At 32.4% G+C, this 23,648-nt stretch overlaps 1 protein-coding gene across 4 annotated transcripts in view; it reads right to left on the bottom strand.

Moving 5' to 3' along the window:
- Positions 1 to 3,226: 3,226 nt before the first annotated feature.
- Positions 3,227 to 23,648, bottom strand: part of LOC118197749 (uncharacterized) — a 183,771-nt gene continuing 163,349 nt past the window's right edge. The window contains exons 7-9 of one of the 4 annotated variants that reach the window (XR_015039272.1): positions 18,448 to 18,654; positions 10,998 to 11,043; positions 3,227 to 3,919 (exon numbers count right to left, since the gene is read on the bottom strand). Coding sequence is in view for 3 of the 4 variants with exons in the window: in XM_085810112.1 (XP_085666238.1) it covers positions 18,514 to 18,654 (141 nt within the window). In the remaining variant the exon portion in view is untranslated. Of the gene's footprint in view, positions 3,920 to 10,997; positions 11,044 to 18,341; positions 18,655 to 23,648 lie in introns of those variants that run through there. The other 3 variants (XM_085810113.1, XM_085810115.1, XM_085810112.1) reach the window with 3 other exon arrangements.

Consider the following 23,648-nt stretch of genomic DNA (forward strand, 5'->3'; position numbering starts at 1 on the left):
GCATTTCAGGCAGTTGGTTTGGGGCAGAGGAGAATCTTTCAGAAAACAATACTTTTTGAAGGGATGGCCGTATGAGATGGTGAAGGGTGTAGTAGTAAATTAAATTTATTAGGTGAAATTTATGAGCATATAAAGGAAATAACAAGATAAAAATTATTAAGATGAAATTTACGTGATATGCTTTAAAATGGCATCAGGACGCCTGCTATTGTCGGGCTCCATAAAGTTATGAGTGATATTGAGTTATTATTTACTTTGGTAATATCTTTGCAGAATCTTTTGGAGATTTTAGCCATGTGAATGATAATTACATCAGTATCCAACTTGTCATGAATAGCAAGGTTTCTGACAAACCATCGGCAGGCACAAATTTGTCTTAGAGTAATACTTTGTAAGTTTTAAAGTTTACGTGTATCAGTTTTGCAGGCATAACCCTAGACTGGACAGGCATAAGTAATAGTGGGCCGCAACATGGTCTTGTAAATTAGTACTTTTTTCTAAAGAGAGAGAATGGAGTTTCAGGCAATTAAGGAGGTGAGTTTAGCTTCCCGAAACTTGAAACAGATATATGTGGGGACCGTGAAAGTCGTTGATGTAAAATAACACCTAGGTATTTGACTTGCTAAGCCCACGGCATAACCGTGCAAGACATGCTAATATTAAGATTCAGTTTCGTTTCTGCACAGCTTCAGATTTGTCCGCGTTAATCTGCATTTTTCATTTGCTTAGTCAGGATTCCAGAGCATGAATGAGATTTTGTAGTGACTGTACTACTGTGATCAGATACGCATTTTGTGTAAGTATCGCAGTATCATCTACATGCATCGCTAGTATAGTGCTGGGAGTTTGAAGAATGTCGTTCGCAAAAATGGTGAAAAGATTCGGTCCTTATAACGAACCTTATGGGTTGCCGGTGAGCGGAGTAAGAGTTGTAGCGAACGATAAAATATCTATCTGTAACATAGAAATAGATGATGTTGATGATATACTCCGGAAAACCATGACGATGAGTTTTTAAATAAGTCCTTCGAATCATACTCTATCAAAAGCCATTTCTTAACTTCTGAATAGGTACAACAACAAGTACTTTCTAATTCGACGGGTAGTACTGCAACTTGAAGATGTGATTGAACAAATTAGTGAATTTGTAGAGCATCTTCGTACTCATCTCTTGGATCATCTTGTTAGTTACGGCACCCAATCTGTTGCTTTTACGCTTCTTACTTTTTTCAAAATATCTCAGAACTTCAGACTGCATTATAAGAGGGTTGTTGGTTGTGTTTGGTTTTTAGAGTATATTGTGTTAAAAGTGTAGTGACACGGAGTTCTGTTTGGGTGAAAAATGTTGTTAATGCGAAGCTGAGACGCATGGTTATTAGCCAGTAACTCAGCTTTCTCAGCTTCGGTATAGGCGATATCATTGGGGACGTTAAGGAGAGGAATGTTGGTGTAGCGTTTTTTGCACTTAGAAGTAGCTTCCCAAATGGAATTATCATCCTGCGAGAGTGATTTTAAGTACCTGGTCTAGCTAGATCGTGCTTGGTTTTTGGTTAAACCCATTCATGACTCTTTTTTTTAGCAGGGCAACGGGTACGCTGCCAAGACTTGCGTGCATGATTGCGTTCCTTGATGATATTTCTCAGAGTAGCATTTCGACTTTCTACGTGCAAGAGGTACTCCTTTACTGTTGTTAGCCAGTAATGTATGCTATTCGTTAGTAAATTCATTACTCAAATCATCTAACTCAGTCCTCGTGTGTACTGTGAAGAGAGTGTGCTGGGAGTCGTTAAGAGCTTTGATATAGCCAGCCCAGTTGGTGATAAATGTTCTTTTGTATGGTGAACTATAGTTACCAATGTCTACTTCTGCCATTGCTGAAGTGCAGTCAGAAAGTAATTCACTAATACACTTCATGGAGATCGGGAATTTAGCATTTCTAATAGAAAGAAGTCAATAATGGAGTGAGAAAATGTTGGGGACTTAGGGAGCTGCAACCTGAAAAACAGCCTGTTGGGCTAACTTGTGCATTTGTATGCCTTAATGATTATTATTGTTGCAGTTCCAGCTAGTGTACTGTGTGTTAAAATTTCCACCTAGGATAGCTCGATTATTAATTTTTGCAACTGTATTTAGATTATTATATACAATTAATGCGGGTTTTCGGGGAGGAATATAGGTGGAGATGAAAGTAATTACACGAGTAGTGTTGGAAGTTAGTGTAATAGCTAAAGCTTCGATAGCTGTCCCAAGTTTGCGTCTTCGCTGCGTTGTATCTTGGCAATTTGTCTACGTCCCTCAAACGTTGTGAGTTGACCGCTGTTAGGCGTAGTTGTTTTTAGCATTTCTTTCCTCGTGTTCTTAGCGGATGCGTGGATTTTATGTTTTCGCAAGTGCTGGTGACTTTTCTTCTCATGTGATATAGTGTTGCTGGTTTTATCTACTAATAACGTTTTGTTCAAAATGGTTGAAAATGAAAAATCTCCCACCAATTTCTACTTCATGTGACTTAGCGGAGGCAGCTCGCCGCTATGTGTTAGGCTTACCCTCGGACATTAGTACCTTAGATGACAGATGGCAAAAATTATTGTCGAAAGAACAATATTCTCTGAAAGATTTTATGCGTGTACTTTACGATTGTGAAACAATTAAAAGTGATATTAAATATAAGAAGAATTGATGAAATACCAGGTAGAGATGGTACTATCTTAAAAGTGCCAAAAAAATGTTTAAAACTGAAGGTAGATGCTTATTCGTCTATATTTCCTAATAAAAAAGTAATAAAAAAAGATTTATTGATTTTTGTGAATAATTGGATCAAGAGGTAATTCGTTCACTTTGATTTCGAAACCAATTGTAATAAAAAACAGTTATCATGTCTTTTTAATTAATTTAAATTTATTGTCAGCAACAAGGGTACTTTCAAGTATAAAATCAATAATGATATGAGTTTAAATATTTTTCTTAGTCATGTTTCTGTTTCTGTATCTCACTTCAAAATTATTCTAAATAATTTAGATCATCTTTTACAATGGAGTGAACTGGAAAATAGTTTAAGTTTCATTAAAAATATGCAGAAAGATGATTTAAATGAAGTGCTTTTTAGTGAAAAAGAAAAGTCTGAGTATTATGGAAAAAATGCATTTCTCCAGATAAAGATGTATATGACAATAAAACATTCATATTAGAGCTAATGAACTTGTGTGATAAATCTAAAATGGCTCGAAGGTACAGCAGTGAACTTTTATTTTTTGCATATTCTTTATACATGAAATCCTCATCATATTAGTCTTTGTTATACGATAGTGGTTTATTGTCAATGCCATCAACCGATCATTTAGGTAAAATTACAGGCATTCTGAATCTCCACAATTCGTTACAAAATGTGAATACAAAAAAGTACATGAAACAAATTGAACGATGAAAATAGAATCATAAATCTACTAATTGATGAAAATCTATGTAAAGAAATGAATTGGTTATAAAGGGAAATCAGTATCAGGTTTTACAGAAAATATGTGCGATACTGTAGCTGCAGCTCCAAAAGCTTTCATGGTAAGCTCTATTCATCTTATAAGGTACTTCTCCCGCCTTCCTAGCGTGCCTTCGTGATGTAGTGGTCAGCACACTGAGCCGGTATTTCAGAGGTACGTGTTCCGATTCCCGGCGAAGGCGGTTGCTATTTTTCATCTTTCCTGCTTCTAAAAATATACCTAATGTCTCTACAAACTTATAAAGAAACTGTTGCCTTAGTTATTGATAATAATATGAATGCAGATTATGCTGCCTGACCCGCAAAGCTCTTCATATTCTGGACGAAGCAGGATTTTCAGTTGTTTCGATGATTTCTGATAACAATAGAATAAACAGGAACATGTTTCAGAAGTTCAGTCATAAGAAATGTCAACTCATATCAGCAACCCTGCAAATAACGAGAAAAAATTATTCTTAGTTTTTGATTCTGTACACATTTTGAAATCAATAAGAAATAATTGAATTAATCAGTTAGACACCCCCAAAAATTTTTTTTGTCAAAATTTCGATGATCCATCAAAGTGTATAATGCCTAAATTTTCGCATCCAATGTGTATATATCATAAGAAGACCTCGGTAAAGTGCAAAATCGCCCACTTATATGGCGCGTATCGATGTGTACATGGACAAAGTCAAGGATGTGCGCAATGCCAAGGTTGTGCAATTCTCTGATTTTTTTAAAGTGAAAATAGGTCGTGTGTACATGGATACCGAGTCTGTGCAATTCTTTGACTTGTTATTTTCAAGTTGATGCAGAATCGCCCACTTTATATGGCGCGTATCGATGTGTACATGGACAAAGTCAGGGGAGTGTACAATGCCAAGTTTGCGCAATTCTCTGATGTTTTTTAAAGTGAAAATAGGTCGACGTACATGAATACCGAAATTGTGTCAATTGTTAAAATGGGCCATAAACCATAAAATAAATCATCATAATTCAAATAAAAAATAGTTTAAAATAAAAAATCTGGGTATTTAAAGCCATCGCAAGAAAAAAGTAAGCTTTCAAAATTATTTATCTAACTTTAAAATAATTTTTAATGTCAACATAATCATATTATATAATCTTGATGTTTTAAACACTTTTCACTACTGAAAAAGAGTCCTTTTGTTAAAACTTTATGGCATTAAAATCCCACAAAATAGTTCAATTTGTAGATTAACTATTAGTATATTTGTTTTATATATATATATATATATATATAAAACAAATATACTAATAAACAAATATAATAAAACAAATATACTATATATATATAATTGAAAAAGAAAATGTAAAGCTAACTGGTAATTAGACGTAAGACCTATTTGGTCTCAAAAACTTTTGCGCATAATGCTGCAAAAAGATATGAAATAATAGTAATAGGTAGAAACATTGCAGCGATCTTGCTAAAAAGTTACCAGGAGCTGTAGCTCCACGAAATATTATAACGCAGTATTACATAAATAAAAGAAATTTGTCTGGAAAACGGGAAAAAAAAACTGCAAACGCGCGAAAAAACAGCCAAAATTAATGCTGGAAGACTTGCTAATGCACGAAAAAATTAATCTGACCGTTGTGATATGTGAAACGTTAACTCACATGAAAATTAGATCGACGGAAAATAATATAAGTACAAAAAACATGGAATTAAATATGCCAATATATAAAAAGCAAAATCTAAAAATTAAAATGAAGACACAAAATGTTACAATACAATATACAATAATTAAATAGCGGAAAATGGTAAATTAACCCACTCGTACTCACAATTGGCTTTTCAAGGGAAAAAAACTGATTGTCGAACTAGGTTAAATACCATTACGCGTTTCGCCGAAACAGACCATTGAAGCTCTTGTTTAACGCGAAAAATTTTTTATAAAAGAATATTAGTATTAGTATAATAATTATCTTTTTTGGAATAAATCCTTTTTTGGAGCTTCACTGCTCTGTTCCTTTTTCCCGACGCGTCCGCTGAAATACACATTAAGGTGTCAAAAGCTATTGCAACTCCGAGCAATGTAAAATTAAAATCAAAAGAGAAAAAGAATAAAATAAAATAAAATAAATAGCGGTCTGCTATTAGTCAAAAATTACAACAACGTACCGGCTGGTCCTTTAGACCTTAAAGAAGATGTAACTTTTATAAAGAGAATGGTGCTGTAAACAAATAAAAAGTAATTAAATTTGTAAGAAAACCAACGTCGCAGGGTCTTATTAGGACCAAAAACAGAAACAATAGAAACGAATAAACTGACCTGAGTGGTTCCGTCCTCTGCATCCGAAAAAATGATTTTGGAAAACGGGTGCAAAACCCCTCCGTGCTCAATCAACTTTCCTTGCGTCTCGTGACGTCGTTGGGCGAAACAATAAAAACTGTAGAGGCCAATGGGCTGAGATTGTAGGTTGGCGGGAATCCTTGTCCCCCCTTTTTACAGAAGGGGGTGATAGATGAGAAAAGACACGGAAAGAACTCAAAATGGCGTCAGTCAAGTTGTTAGAACAAAACTGTTAAAAATAAGTGAAAATGAGTGAAAATGGCTAATTCAGCTAAAATTACTTATTTTTGGCCACAAAAGAAAGAGTAAATTGGAAAAAAAGTCATTTGTTAATAAAAGTCGTCATTCTTCAAGCTAGAGGGCGGTCAAGCTACTATGAAAAATGAAAAGGCCCGATTTGTTAATAAAAGTAGAGCTTGGCCTTCTAAGTAAATTAAAACTATAACATTATAGTATTAAAGTATAGTGCCAAAATCTTTGGAGGAAAGAAAATGTATCTAGAAGAATAATCTGTACATTTATACAATTTTTACATTAGATAATCTGAATCAGCCATCCACCTTGTGCCGTCCCGTGAGCTTTAAGCATAAAATTTCATTATCCAAAACAAATTATCTAAAAATTGGTAAGGCTAATGCCAGCTTTTTTTAAGGTATTTTTAATTATTTTATGAGGAATTGGTTATTTTTGAAAATTTTGACGAAGTAAAGTATTTCTTCCTGTAAGTGTTCTGTAGTATTACATATTCTTTTTATTCTAAGTAGCTGTGAAAAAATTGTGTTAATGATGATTCTTTTAGAAATATTAGAATTCCAGTTGGTTAACTTTAGTGTAGAAAAAGTGAATTCTCTCCTCTTGTCGTAGACTTTAATAAAATTGTAATCAATAATATTTAGGTCAAGGTATACTACATTATTTTGCACCGTATTTGTTATATTTAGTTTTAAGCTAGTTGGGTAGATATTAGCTGCTTCTATTTTGTTATGGTTGTTAAAGGCTATGATATCATCAATGTAACGATATATGTGTTGGTAAAATTTATGTTCTTTGTTTAGTGAACGGACAAAGGTCAATTCTCTTGTGAAAAGGAATAATTCGCAGACAGCGCTCGAAAAATTTCCGCCCATTGGGATTCCTTGAATTTTTTTGAAGATGCTATTGCTAAAGAGAATAAAATTATTGAAAAGCACGCTCGTAAGGTAAAGTTGCCAATAGCAGACCGCTATTTATTTTATTTTATTTTATTCTTTTTCTCTTTTGATTTTAATTTTACATTGCTCGGAGTTGCAATAGCTTTTGACACCTTAATGTGTATTTCAGCGGACGCGTCGGGAAAAAGGAACAGAGCAGTGAAGCTCCAAAAAAGGATTTATTCCAAAAAAGATATATTCGGGAATACTAATGTTCTTTTATAAAAAATTTTTCGCATTAAACAAGAGCTTCAATGGTCTGTTTCGGCGAAACGCGTAATGGTATTTAACCTAGTTCGACAATCAGTTTTTTTCCCTTGAAAAGCCAATTGGGAGTACGAGTGGGTTAATTTACCATTTTCCGCTATTTAATTATTGTATATTGTATTGTAACATTTTGTGTCTTCATTTTAATTTTTAGATTTTGCTTTTTATATATTGGCATATTTAATTCCATGTTTTTTGTACTTATATTATTTTCCGTCGATCTAATTTTCATGTGAGTTAACGTTTCACATATCACAACGGTCAGATTAATTTTTTCGTGCATTAGCAAGTCTTCCAGCATTAATTTTGGCTGTTTTTTCGCTCGTTTGCAGTTTTTTTCCCCATTTTCCAGACAAATTTCTTTTATTTATGTAATACTGCGTTATAATATTTCGTAGAGCTACAGCTCCTGCTAACTTTTTAGCAAGATCGCTGCAATGTTTCTACCTACTACTATTATTTTATATATATATATATATATATATTTGTAGATTAAAATTTTTATTAATAAGAAGTTATTCATTTGCATAAGAGTGAAGTAAAAAAAAATGATTGCCTGCTTATTTATATTCATGAAGACATATTTCTAATAAAGGTAATAAGAGCTCTTGAAGGTAAATAGAATTATCGTAAAAAATGTTTTGCGATTCTGGTAAAATCTGGATATTGAAGGCTTTTGTAGTACTTAAAACACTGCTGCAGTTATTCATTTAAACTAATTAGGTTCTTTTCATGTTGTATGTGTCATGTTTAAATGCATGATTTATGTGAATTCAATCATAAATTTGATTCTGATTTTATGATTGTTTCATGATTTTTGCTGTATTGAAGAAAATGTTTTGTAAGTTAGTTATTGGGATTAACATTCTTTAAAGTGGGCTGCTTATTGTTAAGATTTGATTTATGTGAATCTATCCATGCATGTTATGATTCTGAAAATAAAAATAAAAAAACTATTTTAAACATGATGGTATATTTGTAATATAGGAAATAGGTCTTGGATATAAATAGAATTATTATAATTTTTTTTTTATGTTTCTAGTAAAATCTGGATATTAAGGCTTTAATAGCATTAAACACGATGCTGCGATTATTCGTTTAAATGAATAAGGTTCTTTGAAATTGGATTTTTCATTTTCAAATGCTTGATTACATGTGAATTTAGTAACATATTTGATTTTACTATGCTATGAGTGTTTCAGGTTTTTGCTATGAAGAAAATGTTTTCGAAATTAGTTAATGTCATTAATGCTCTTTCAAATGATGTAGTTATTGCTAAAATTTGGTCTATATGAGTCGATTCATAACAACTGCAGTTCTGGAAATGAATTCAGAAAACTAATATTCTCCTTATTTAGGATCATGATGGTATATTTTTGACATAGGTAATAAGAAACTTTGGATGTAAATAGAATTATTATAATAATATTTTTATGATTTTTGTAAAATTTGAATATTTAAGCCCTTTATAGCATTTAAAACAATGCTGCGGTTATTTGTTTAAATCAATAAAGTTCTTTTCAAATGTGTTTTGCATGTTCAAGGATATGATTTATGTAAATTTTATCACAAGTTTCAGTCCGATATAATCTGAGAGTTCTGTAGTTTTGTTTTGGATATACATTAATGGCATTAAGTTTAGTTTATGTGAATTTCCTCTTTCATATTGCTTCTAAAAAGGACATCAGGAAAGAAAATACGTACTACTTTTATAATCTTCTAACCTCTATGAATGTGTGTATAGGTAATATAAAAAATGTTTGTGTTTGTGGTAAATGTTGAATGTTTGAAACTTTTGCCTTAAAACTATTTAAAACCATAAAAACAATGTTAGAGTTACTGACTTAAATAAGAATATTTTGAAACTCAGTGTTTAATATTAAAATGTGTGGTTTATATGAGTATTGTCATACAATTTAAATGCTTTATGCTGTTGGCAGAATTTAAAATAAAGTTAGAATTCATGTCAAATGCATGAGAATATCTTCAGACTATGTGTCTAACATTCAGATGTTTGGCTTAAGTTAGTTTATTGGAAAATGAAACTAGGAAATTGATTACTTGCTTATTTTTTAACATGAATGTAAATTACTAATATAATAATAGCATGCTATTTTATTATAAAATCTATGTACCTGAAGCTGCAAGATAATTTTTTTTTTTGTTTCCGTTGTGTAATTTATTATACATTTTCTTTTATATCATTCTATTAAAATGTGTTTCTTAGTTTTTACATTTCCTAATTTTTAAACTCTTAGAAGACTATTATGAAATTATTCTGCAAGATAATTGATCATTTTGATAAAAATAAAAATTTATACTTTTAATTTGTGTTTTGTTAATTTGTGAAATTTTATTACTCTATGAAAGGAAATTTGTGTGCATGTTATGCAAAGCTCATTTAAGAACATCTTATTACAAATAATTTTTAATTAATTTTTAAATATTTAATCCTTTGAAAATTTAAATTTATAGGTGATGAAAGCATACACGAAGGAGTGCATGATATTTAATTAATCACACTATGTAAGAGAAACATCTGTGAAAGTCGATAAACATGTATTGACACTATTTGGTCAATTATTTTTTGCCATTTAAATTATCATTTTTTTAAATTTTCTAAATTAAACGTAAATAATATAATCACAGAGATAAATAACTGCATATTAGGTATATAATGCAGTTCAAATATGATGTAAGAAAGCATATTTTATTATGTTTTGTGACGATGAAAGTTCGATCATCGGGTTGAAAGCAAGAGCTTTCGTGGCCGTTCCTGTAGTTGGTCATGGTAAGACAGACCAGCAGACAAAGTAGAGAGACGTTTTTATAGGCGCTGTCATCACTAGGTACAGTTACAGATAAATTAAACAACAGCGATAGATATGCGTTAATCTTAAATAATACTTATTCTCCTAATGCCACTTGCCATCTAGCAGAATTATGATGAGCTAAGTTTGCTAACTGTAACTGTGCATTATTCATAAAACCAGCGCGATATTTTGTAAGATCCAGTTTATTGCCCTTGCGTGTTACCGGAGGTAAGTACCATTTGCAAGTAAAAAAATTATTTTTCAAATAGTTTTTAATCGAAATAATGTTATTTTAATTGAAATTATGTTGTTTTCTTTACTCTGTAAGCTTTGCGCTGATTGTGATATCTTGTTAATGATGAGTAATTAATGTTGAAAGCGAAATGCCGCTAACAAACTTCAAACGGCTATAAAATAGTCTTTTTTTCTGAAGTTATAACATGTTATAATAATTTTTAATATATATTAAGAAGAATAATTACTTGCATCGTAATAATCCGCTTCAATGCAGGTTAGTAATTCTTACCGCACAAGATACGGTTCAATAAAGTCACTTCAATATGTGAACACATCAGCACACGGACTGAAACTATATACAAAATTTATTTACAAAAGTTTAACTATTCTAAATTACTCTCAAACGAGAGTTCAAATCATTGTTACCGACTCGGTGGGTTCTTGCTACAATTCTCCAGAACAGAGTGCAACTATAAGGTTGCCACAAAAGTATACAAAATCTAGTTATGCGCTTCAGCGCTATCTAACGGCCGTCACAACGCACTGCCCCCCGAATGAACAACCATAATTGTTCATCAACAGTAAACGAAAATAATTAATTGAAAATACAAAACTAAATTAATCGTTAAGTATTTAACACTTTCAAATTAGGTTTTTCAAATTCTTGGATAAAAATTAAAATGTACTAAATTATACTTACGGGTAGGCAAACAATATTCAGATTCAAAATGCAATAAGGCTGGAATCTAAAATAATAAAAATAGCAAATAAATTATATGAATAAATGAAAAACATGCAAACAATTTTTAGGCCTGTCCATTCAAATATTAGTCCATTAATTCCAGTTCAAATTTATATAGTAATTGAATGGGTCTCTTTATAATTCCTGTTGGTGTTTGAAGCCCACAGGACCTAACTTTTGAATCACTTCCTAAACACAGCTCTTTAATATTACTTCCAAAGATGTTTCGGCGACTTTTCGTCATGGATGAGCACTACGTCAATAACTTTAAATGATGAGGATTCTGATGGAATGACTCGATACGCAAAACGGAGTTCTAACAGATATTCTTTCCTCCAGCGTTTCCAAAAATGGTTAATGGCTTGCTCTCAATATTTCATTTTTTTTAAGCATTCTTCTGTTGGATTCAGATTCAGTGATTACAAGCAATCCATGAGGCAATGATGTTAGTCGTTTTACTATTTAAAAAATGGGCTGGAGTTAAAGGCTCTGGTTCGGAAATCTGTTCGTAGATATAACACAATGGTCGAGAGTTAATAACAGCCTCAATTTCAGTCAATGTCGTTTCTATTTCTTCAAACGTAAAACAAGTCCTCCCAAGGACCTTTTTAGTAGTGTCTTCACAATGCGAACCGTCCTTTCCCAAAAACCGCCCCACCAAGAGGCTCTAGGCACAATAAATTTCCATGCTATTTTGTTTTTTGAGAAATAATCTAGAACTTCTTCTTTTGAAATGCTCTTCCAAATTTCTTTCAGTACTGAATCAGCTTTGATAAATGATTTTGCGTTATCGCTGCAAATTATTTTACAAAGTCCTCTTCGTGCAATGAACCTTCGAAGAGCTAGAATAAAGTGTCAGTGTTCAAATTTGTTACCAATTCTATATGTACATCCTTAATTACTGCGTAAGTAAATAACAAAATATTAGCCTTTTCTGGGCTATATGATCGTTTGATATAAATCGGTCTCGCAAAATCCAAGCCTGTTGTTTCAAATGGTGGAGTTTCAATAATCCTATCTCTAGGTAATAGTGCTATTACTTCCTTACCAGGAGCAGCATTAAATTTTTTACAAATTATGCAAGTTTTTAGAGCAGATTTCCTGCATCTTCTTCCTTTAATGATACGATATTTCTCTCGAAGATGTGATAATGTGGTAGCTACTCCAGAATGATACAATCTCTCATGTGTATCTATAATCAACAGCTTAACAAATTTTGATTTGTCTGGAAGTACCCATAGGTGTTTTTCTCGCTCTTGGAATTCAGAGAACTGCAGTTTACCTTTTAGCACAAGCAATTCATTTTTGTCTAATTCGGGATTAAGGTTATACAAATTTGATTCCTTACTGATAGATTTTCCACATTTTAATTGGTCTATTTCAACGTTAAATGCCGGTTCTTGAGTACGTTTAATTCAATACAGTTCCGCCTTATCCAATTCTGATGCTGTCAATGGACAGGAGATCTGAGTTTCTTTTATTCGAATAAAGCGCATTATCCATGCCGTGATACAATAAACTCTTCTGAGACTGCTAAATTTCTCAACATCTAAAACTTCTTTTGGTATTACGGTACAACATAATTTAATAATTTGAGGTTCCATCTTTCTTTCAATTAACGCATCTTCGCTTAATTCAGTTACTAATTTGAACGTCCATGAATGTTCTTGAAGGGATAAACAAACTGGACCTTGCCACCAGACGTTATTTCCTATAAGTGTTACCAACTTTTCACCTCGCGTCACTAAATCACCTGGATTTTGTTTTCTGCTATAATAGTTCCAATTTTCAGGATCTCTAAGGGCTTGAATTTCTCTGACTCTGTTGGAAACAAAGGGCTTCCAATTCATAGCAGATCCTTTTATCCAATGAAGTGTTGAGTCAGTCCAAAACTTTATCTTCGAATTTTGAAAGTCTAGTGCCATCTTTAAAGTTTTAGACATCTTTGCAGCAATTACAGCACCCATTAATTCTAATCGGGGAAGAGTAATTCGTTTCACAGGAGATACTCTACTTTTTGCCCAGATGAAACTTGTTTTTATTTCATTATTTTTAGTGAAGTACCTAAAATAGGCTACTGCACCAAATGCCTTAGGAAATGCACCAAATGCATCACAGAAAATGTGGATTTGTACCTGATCATTTATCGAATTAATTTCTTGTTGGAAATATTTTCTAGGTATCTCTAATCTCTCAAGATGTTCCATTTCAGAGCGCCAACCCTTCCATTCATTTTCCAAATCTAGGGGTAACTCATAACCCAGGGCCAAACATCTTTTCCAAATTTCTTGCAATAAGCTTTTAATTCGTATGGGGAATGGGGATATAAATCCTACAGGGATCACAAACCTTTAGCATAGTCTTTAAAACACAACGCTTTGTAGGTTTGGCATTCTCTAGGTTATCTATAAGAGGCTGAGCATCCAATTGAAAGGTATCAGAATCGGTATTCCATAATATTCCTAAAACTTTCAAATGGAGCCAGAATCATCTTCTTGTTCACTGCATAACATATTTTCTTTCCACATTTCTTTTAGTTTCCTAGATATTAAAATTAAATTTCCGTAAATGCATCCCAGCATCTTTAAGAATTTTAGCGGCAGTAGAAGATAAATAGAATGCCTCTTCATCTGAGTTTGAACCGGAATCAACGTACAGCCATGTGTCTAACATTTCATAAACTTTATAATGTTCCTTTCAGATAATTTTAATTTCAGATAATTTCGGTCTTTTGGTGTTAAGCCAATTTGGAGAAAACCTTTCTCTAGATCCGCACAAAATGCGACTTCACGTTTTCGAAAATTGATAATAATATCTAAAATGTTTGGGTTTAAACCAGTGGTGGGGCAAGGGGGGACATCTGTCCCCGGGCGCAACATCCAAGGGGCGCCAAATTGATGCTACGAAATTTTTTAATGAAATGTTTTCCATTCTTGGCACACGGAAAGGGGCGCAAATTCATCAGTTGTCCCCGGGCGCTGGAAACTCTTGCTACGCCCCTGGTTTAAACTTGGTCCTGATCATAAACAATAATTTAAAGGTTTAAACTGATTTTCTTTTGAAGAAGCGTCAAAGACCATCCTCTAGTACGTCAAAGACCATCCTCTAGTACGTCAAAGACCATCCTCTAGTACGTCAAAGACCATTCATCTGGTGGATTTGTCATCTCTCGTAACGGATCTATGCGGCATAAAATAACCGTTCTCAATGTCATTATCTGAACATTCTTCAACTACCTTATTTCCATTTTGTTCAGTAACAATATCTTTATATTATTGGAGAACATCGTCATTTATCGCGAGCTTATGGTTTAATTCGGAAAAACGATTCTTTGCTATTTTGAAATTAGTCCCTAACCCTTCCTTACTGTTCTTCCACAATAATTTCGCTTCATATCTGTTATTAACGAAGTTTAAATCGTTTCCAAATTTATTAATGATTTCTTTATCTATTTTCGAAAATTCATCGTCACTAATCCAAAGTTCCATAATTTCTTTAAATATTCCTCTTCTGCATTCGCAACAATTAACTTGAAAACGGAAGCATTTTTATGTTTTCGCTTTTCTTTATTATTTATGGAACCACAAAGCGACCATCCAAATAAGCTTTCACACACGAAAAGCGATTTTGTTATTTTTCTACTGTGCCTGGATTGTTTATTTGGCAGAGATAATCTGCGCCTATCAATAGATGTACTTGAGAGCCACATAACGTATTCCAATTAGACAGCTCGTATTTCTTTAATTTGCTTTCGACATCTGTGTTTAGCCTAGGTGGATAAATCATGGCGATAGAAATTGTATCTGTAACCAACGCCTCAATGCATATATTTCGCTCGAGAATTTTCACGCTCTGTAATGTCACCTTGACGACTCATAAATTTTTTGCTTACCTTTAAGCGCGCCGAAAGAGTATACTAGTACAACTAGTTCCTTTCTTACAACTGGGGGTTTTAGATACGATATTAATTCTTTCGTAATAAATGTCCGTTGACTATCACTGTCAAAAAGACATAAAGCAATTTTTGACTTTAAATCGGATGATATTTTTACACAACATGTTTGCAATATAACTTCATTAAATAAATCTGAGTTTTTCCTATAGGCAGAACCATAATTTTCATTAATTAATGAAAACCCAGATACAGCATTAGCTGCACTTCCACCTAGCAGTGATTTCAAATGGCAAAATTTATCAACTGGGGTCAAATGCTCATTAGTATCTATAGCATTTGAAAATTGGCTCCAAAACTCAAGCCATAAGCAAGAATCACCATAATATTTTTCGATTGTAAGCTTCATAAAATTAGCTCTTAAAGCTTCATAAAATTAGGCCTAGTATTATTACTAGGAACACTATTTTCAATACTTAAAACAATAGAATCATGAGAATTAATTTGAGGGTTAGAGTTCAAATTTTTATCTAAATACCGAGTAATTCTATTTTTCCATTCAATAATTTTTTCATTGCAATCTTCAACTACTTCAGTTTCGGATTCAATATCTTCGAAGGTTCAACCACTTTCGATTTCAGAATTAAGTTGTTTAAGACCATCATACCTTTCAATTAACTGGTCTTTGAGAACACTTAATTGATCAATTTTTTGTTCAATTCCGGCGTTATCCTTAAATTATCCGAAGTCAATTCCGACGTTATCATTAAAATGGCTTCAATTTTTGTTAACAGCTTTGTAGTACCGGTACGTAAAACTGCGCGTTTCCGCTTCAATTTATCAAGATTTTCCATTACTTTATACTATATCAAAATATATCAAGTTATAAATAAGCATGCTCTTACTTGCTAAATTCTGTATTCCGAAATTTCAATCCTGTCGCGGACGCCATAATAATCCGCTTCAATGCAGGTTAGTAATTCTTACCGCACAAGATACGGTTCAATAAAGTCACTTCAATATGTGAACGCATCAGCACACGGACTAAAACTATATATAAAATTTATTTACAAAATTTTTAACTATTCTAAATTACTCTCAAACGAGAGTTCAAGTCATTGTTACCGAGTCGGTCGGTTCTTGCTACAATTCTCCAGAACAGAGTGCAACTACAGGGTTGCCACAAAAGTATACAAAATCTAGTTATGCGCTTCAGCGCTACTTAACGGCAATCACAATACATCGAATTAATTAGATAAAAAGAAAATTAAGTTTAAAATGTTTTTGATCTAAGCAAAATTAGTATTTAAAGTAAATAAGTATTAAAATAAGTATTTAAAGTTCTATAATTCATTTATCAAAATGTAAACTAAAATAAAATGCTTTCGCAATAGTTATTAATTGTTTAATTTATATTACTAAGCAAGTAAAATTAAAATCTAAAAATATTAAATTGATACTGTCATGAACATTTCAGGTGACTGAAATTAAAATAGGAAACATTCTTATTTTAATTTTCTGAAACTTAATTATTTCACAATTAAATGTTCTATTAAACAATTTGTCACCAAAATTTTCATTGATAAATTTTATCTTTTAAAACATTGCTCTAACTTTGAGATGGAGCTTGTGCATTTACACAACTGTTCGATCAATATAAATAAATTTTTATGATGGATAAACTTAACGTTTTATTTGCGAATAATTGAGCATTTAGTGTTACATTGTTAAGGGTTTACAGTTAGATAGTCTTCGATTAATATTACACTTTTCAAATGGAACATTTTCAGTTAGAGTTTATGCATTTAATGAATTACTGCGATTAAATAAACACTAATATTTTTATGGTGCATAATTAACAATTTTATGTTATATGTTAAAGTTGTATTACTTTATGTATTTTGATTGATATCATTATTTTTACTTCCTTGTACGAAGTAAAAAGGAAGTCTATTAATCGCGAAAAGCTTCAGGCAGCATATTTCAACGAAAATATCCACTTCGACCGCTTTCGAATGCAATTTAACGATGTTTTTGGGTGATATCTGTACGTAAGGACAGAATAAAAGACTCTTTTCCACCAAAAAAACTAAAAAACTGCTTTAAAATGAATTCTGAAGAGAATTTTTCGTGGCGTCTGTACGAACGTATGTACGTACGTGCGTACGTACGTATCTCGCATAACTCAAAAACGAGTAGCCTCAGAACGTTGAAATTTTGTATATAAGACTACTATAACATGTAGATGTGCACCTCGTATTTTGGTTTCAATCGGCCGCGCCAAACGTATATAAATATATTTATAAACATAGCCACTCTATTACCCGGCTCAGTGATCTCAGTTTCTTTACTCTTATATGTTTGTAAATTGTACGTTTTTTGCTTTAAAAATGATTGAATTATGTTGTTTTTATCTTCCTGTTAAGGGTTTTATGCCTTTAGTAAATCTGTATGCAATATTTTTAGAATTATCAACAATTTTAAAAATGTTTAAGTGCCGCTAAGCCTAATTTGATGGCGGCCATTGATGCTTACATTTGAAACAGGAGACTAGTGGATTTGTTGCCAATCTAGAGAAACTTAGCTTCGCAACAACAAAGATAACGCATGCATTTATTATTGCCAATTAAATCATGCTTAATCCTTTCTTGAATTTTTCGAGGAAATAAGCGTTTAAGATTTACTTCGTAATTTTTAATACAGATATTTTGAGTTTTTATGTATTTTTGCCTTAATAGAACTCAATTAATTGAATGAGAAATACTCAATCGTCTGTGAAATACTGTTTCTTTTTGTTTTGTTTGCTTAATTTCTTTTATACATAGTTCTAGCTTTATTATAGTATTTGAATAGAACATGTGGCAACGATTAGATAATTCTTTAAATGATATAAATTTTGTGTATTCAGAGTTATAATATGAACGAAATATAATACTGTTAAGTAAACCTAGCGCCAGAGTGCCGCTATGGTAAACAAAGTGGATTTTAAAGAATGCATTTATTCTATTGTGGTTTATGCGCTGTCGATGAAGTAGGTTTAATTCAATCTAATAAGTTTAAATAAAATGCAAGAAAAAATGCGTATAATTTAATATTCCGTACAAGGAAGTTATGTGGTGTACACATCAGATTTTTTTAATTAAAAGAAAAAAGTTTACTTATGTTCATAATATGTGGTAAAGAAGCTTTTACAGTAATAATTTAATATCTTTGAAATGATATGGCTAATTTGCAAAGCTGTCTCTTTGTTTAACAAAAGAATGTGTGTGAAAATGCTGTTATAATCAGAAATGGTCTTTTTTTTACCCACATATACGTAGGATCGGTACTTAGTGTCTAGAAATATGATGTCCGTAAACTTACTTCCGATGCGGCTGTCTAGGGGCTTGAAGTGACTAATACGACTTAAGAATAGCTCGAATATTTAATGAAACATGAATAGTTGCTACAAACTACAAAATAATTACGTGTGTATAAGGAAATAGATGAGATTATTTACAGATGGAGAGAACTAACCGTCTTTTACATGCAAACATCTTTCAATTGTATCATCATCTTAATGGCGGAATCGTCTGACTTCTATCATCGGGAAAGTAAAAGATTTATTTTCACAGCTTTTCGCGTCATCCGATTATAGTGGACGATGCCATCCAAGAACTGCTCGTCCATCCTGATGTAATGCGGCCTAGCATTCTGGTAGTAAGACCATAAACATCTGGAAATCTGAAAAATAAATAAGTAATATATATATATATATATATAAAGAATTTTAGTTTGTATTGAGTGAAAAGTCGTCTTAAATGGCTTATTTCCGCCATCTTCTCTCATCATCTTAACATCTTCAGAAATAACGGCTTTATCTCTTCTTCAGTGGTCTTTCAGTGTTCGTTCATCTTTAACAGTCTATCTGAATACATGTATTTCACAAAACGTCTTCTTTGATGTTGTCTGGTACAATCCGTCTGGCTTCGTCTTTGTACATACGTGTTCTTAAACATCGTCTGAATACGTCTTCTGAATTCGTCTTAGATATCTTCAAGATCCGTCATTCGAATGCGTCATCTCAAAATCGTCTTTTTTAAGCCATCTTCCTTCATACATTTCGTCCTTAGATATCATCTTCAGTCTTCTTAAATTAGTTCACGTCTTTAAAACAATAGTCCATTAGTCAAATCGGGAGAAATTAGTCAAGTCAGGAAAAGTCTATAATTAGGAATTATCAAAATTGGTGTTCCATTATCAAAGATCGTCTGTCCATGGTTTCAGATATTCAGCACAAGTACTAGTCTTTAAAGGTCCTTCGGTAAATCCAACTTTCTCCACGTCATTAGGTTTCACCTTGGTGATTTTGTATGGATCTAAAAACTTGGATTTTAGCTTTATACCTGGGCCTAGTTGAGTGCATTTAATAGCTACCATATCATTGATCTTGTATTTATGAGGATTGTAAGTTTTTCGATTCTCTTCCTGGATCTTCTGAATCTGCGTTTTCGCCTCTTTACGTAGATTTTCTCTAGATTCGATAAAGTCCTTCTGGATTTCAGCTTCTATCAGTTCTTTGATCTTCCTGTCTTTATTCGTCTTTATATTCGTACCAAACAAAAGCTCGAAAGGTGTCGAATTAATATTCCTCTGAAAAGTCGAATTAATAATTTGTTGGACTTCATTCACATGTTTGTACCATTTCGTAGGGCCATTTATAGCCAACTTGGAAATGACCGATATGATAGTGAAATTCAACCGCTCTACTTGTCCATCGGCTCTTGGTAATCCTGTCGTGATTAAGGATAGATGAATGTTTTCCTTAGTACAATAATCAGCAAATTCTTGAGAAGTAAATGCAGTACCTCTGTCAGCTACTATATAGCAGGAATTTTAAAACAATGATTTTTGAGTTTCAAGTTTAGCTAGTATTTCTTTACTAGAGGTGGGTTTAGTTGGATATAACCAAACAAACTTTGTAAACGAATCAATAACCGCGAAAATGTATTTATAATTCTTGTTAGAACTTTCTAAAGGTCCTAAATGTTCTATGTGGTAAGTGTTTAGAGGAATATCTTCTTTAGGTAAAGGATGTAATAATCCTTCCTTCTTTCCAGATTTCCGGTTGGCCAATATACAGGTAATACAATTTGCGATACATTTTTCAAATTTCTCTTTCAATTTAGGGATATGAAAATGTTGCCTCACATGTTCTTCAGTACGTTTGTCAGCAAAATGACCTCGTTCTTGTGCGTCTTTAATTACTTCACTTTGCATAATCTCAGGTACTATTAGTGCTTCAATTCCATTCACCATTTTGTAAAGCACGTCATTCCGCAAACGATAATCTTCATATGCCTTAGACTTCAAAACTTCTTTTATAACTTTTATATTTTCATCAGTTTTTTGAGCTTGAATTATCTTAAATGTCCATACATCTTGAATTACCATACATACAGGATTTCGACTAAGAGCATCCACATGTCTCATACGGGTACCAGATCTGTGTTCGATTGTGTAATCATAATCTTGTACCATTAATGCCCATCTAGATATTTTAGTACAAATATCTTTCTTGCTCATAGTTTGTTTGAATGCATTACAATCTGTCCCGATTTTAAACGGTATGCCTAATACGTACACTCTGAATTTTTTGAGAGCTTCTACGACTGCTTTAACCTCTAATTCGTAGCTCGAATATTTACGTTCAACGTCTGTCGTCTTCCTACTCATATAATAAACCTGATGCATCTGATTATCAATTAAGGATTTTTGTAACAGAACCGCACCATACCATAACCGTCAGCACTAGCATCAGTGTGTATTTCGGTTTCTGCTTTTGCATTATATTTCGGTTTCTGCTTTCGGATTATAAATGCACAAAACAGATTCAGATATCAAGATGCGTTTCAGTTCATTAAAAGCATAAAGTTCTTTAGTTTCGAATTTAAATTTAGAATCTTTCTTCAGTAAATCACTGAGCGGTTTTGCAATTAATGAATAATTAAGTATAAATTTTCTGAAGTAACCAGTTAAACCCAAATAACTTTGAACATCTTTTACACATTTAGGTCCTGGAAAGTTAATTACTGCTTTTGTTTTAGAAGAAGGATATAATTTTCCACCTTTAATTTTGTGTCCTAAAAATTAGATTTCGCGCTTCAAAAATTGACATTTCTTAATGTTTAGTTCCAGTCCATATTCCGATGCCGTCTGCAATACGGGTTTCAATTTTTGAATTCCCTGAGCTTCATTTTCGGATAGAATAATGAAGTCGTGAATATAGATTACAACAGTATTGTCCTTTAAAAGATCACGAAATATATTGCAGATATATCTTTGGAAAACACTTGGGCTGTTAGCAAGACCAAACGGGACTTTCAAGAATTCATATTGCCCGTTCTGTGTTACGAAAGATGGGTACTTTCTACTTTCTTTGTGTACTTCAACATGAAAAAACCCATTCTTTAAATATAATGTAGTGTGTACCATAGCTGATTCTAATTTATCAATGACGTCATCAATTAATGGCAGAGGAAAGCAATCGCGAATTATTTTTTTATTCAGGTGCCGAAAGTCCAGATATGGTCTAAATGAACCGCATTTTTTTCTACTTAGTACGATATTACTTGAGTAATCAGAACAGCTTGGTTTAATGATTTGTTTCTCTAACCATTCCGAAATGTGTTAATCAATTTCACGCTGCTCTGAGGGGGGAAAATGTCGCGGCGCGCAATAGACTGGAATTTGATCTGTTAGCACAATTTTCATCTTCAGGGCGGATGTTTTTATTTTATTCAGCTTATAGTTCTTCATTAACAATAGTATTTCATCTCGATGTACTCCGTCTTTGATATGATTTAAATCAATTTTCTCGTCATTATATATATCACGAATACACACCAAATAGTTTTCTGGTTGCAATGTTCTAATTTCGACTCCTTTTTCATTTACAATTAATTCCCTTGCCTTATCGGTACCAATGATAGCATGTAAAAGCATTCCGTTTTCTGCGATAACACAAATATTTGATCAAAATGAAGAACCATCAATTTCGAATTCACCTTCAAATCTTCCTATAGGCTTAATTTTCCTATTACCAAACCCCGTTAACTGTAGATCTGCCGACTTAAGTTCAGGAGAACTAATCTTCTTGTGTATATCTTCTCAGATTAGCTTTACTTGACTACCAGTATCTTTTAAAGCATCAAATTGCAAATTACCTAAATTAGCAGTTTTATGCATTTCTTTCTGACAAGTCTGAGTTATTGGTGTTACATTTTTTAGCATCTTGAATATTTTTAGGAGATGTTTTGGAACAATCTGCGGCTTTGTGTAAATTGCATTTAAAACACTTAAATCATTTAATCTTATTATTACATGAGTTAGATTTATGACCTATACTTCCACATTTATAACACCTTGGTTCTTTACTCTTTAAGTAAAGCGCGTACTTTATTTTGTGTGTTAGTACTTAAATAACCCTTATTCTTCGCATCTGGAACTCGAATTTTCTCATATATTTTTAATTTCTCTTTGAATTCAGAAATAGTTTTACACCCATACAAAATAATTTTGTTGCTACTCTGATCGAGTATCCCACTGATTACATAATCAAGAATAGATGAATCATCAACGGAACCGCGACTGACTATTTCACGCATGGCAATTAAATATTCGGAAAGTGAGTCACCAGGTTTTAAGTGTCGTTTCTGTAATAAATTATGAAGTTGTGCACTGCTTATTTTTTAGAACCAAATTCAGATAAAAGATTTTCTTTTAATTTGTCCCATGACACTATACCTTTCAAAGACCGAATAAATACTTTAGCAAAACCAGTAAGCAATATTTTGCAAACACAATTTTTTGTAATTCAGATAACATAAATAATTTAAAAGATTCTTCTAAATCGCAAATGAAGGATTCGACCGGATATGTATCAGTACCGTTAAATTCTGAAACTGTTTCTAAAATGTCACAAAAATGTAATGAAATATTACTAGGCGTCATAATGTTTTGATCTACTGAATTATTTATGGGAGGTGATTCTGACGGAACAGAATTAATAACATCAGCATTTTTATCAAAATCATAAATACTTTCGTTTTCAGATAACTCATCATCGTCGTCATTTTCGGATTTTAGAAGCTTAAAATCACAAAGACTATTCATATTAAATCACAGTTTTATCAAGGCTTGACTCATAATTAATCTGTAACAAATTACACACAGAAATAAAATCATTTGCAGTGAAAGTTTGAAGTAATTTTTGTTTTGTTTCTTCAATATTAAAATCAGATGGAAAACCACAAAAGTTACGCAATCTCGCTCTATTTTTTCTATCACCTAAAGTTCCAAACACAATTTGATGTAACAGTTTAATGGATTTTGTAGGCCCAGTTCTTAAAGAATTAGAAATTCTAGGTATAGAATTTAAAGTAGCCATCTTGATTCAAAATACAGTAGAACACTATTCTTAGAATTAACAATGTGAAAATAATCGAAAAAAAAAACTTACTTCTTTTCTTTTGTAATATTCGGCATAATTCTTCCTAGGTTCATCGCGGCCTGAGAGCCCAAATCTGTAGGATAGGTACTTACTGTCTAGGAATATGATGTTCATAAACTACTTTCGATGAGGCTGTCTAAGGGCTTGAAATGACTAATACGACTTAAGAATAGCTCGAATATTTAATGAAACATGAATAGTTGCTACAAACTACAAAATAATTACG

This window comes from Stegodyphus dumicola, chromosome X2, assembly GCF_044657685.1.
Source record: "Stegodyphus dumicola isolate Sdum_Otavi_A_Nest chromosome X2, ASM4465768v1".
In the NCBI taxonomy this organism is placed as follows: domain Eukaryota; kingdom Metazoa; phylum Arthropoda; class Arachnida; order Araneae; family Eresidae; genus Stegodyphus; species Stegodyphus dumicola.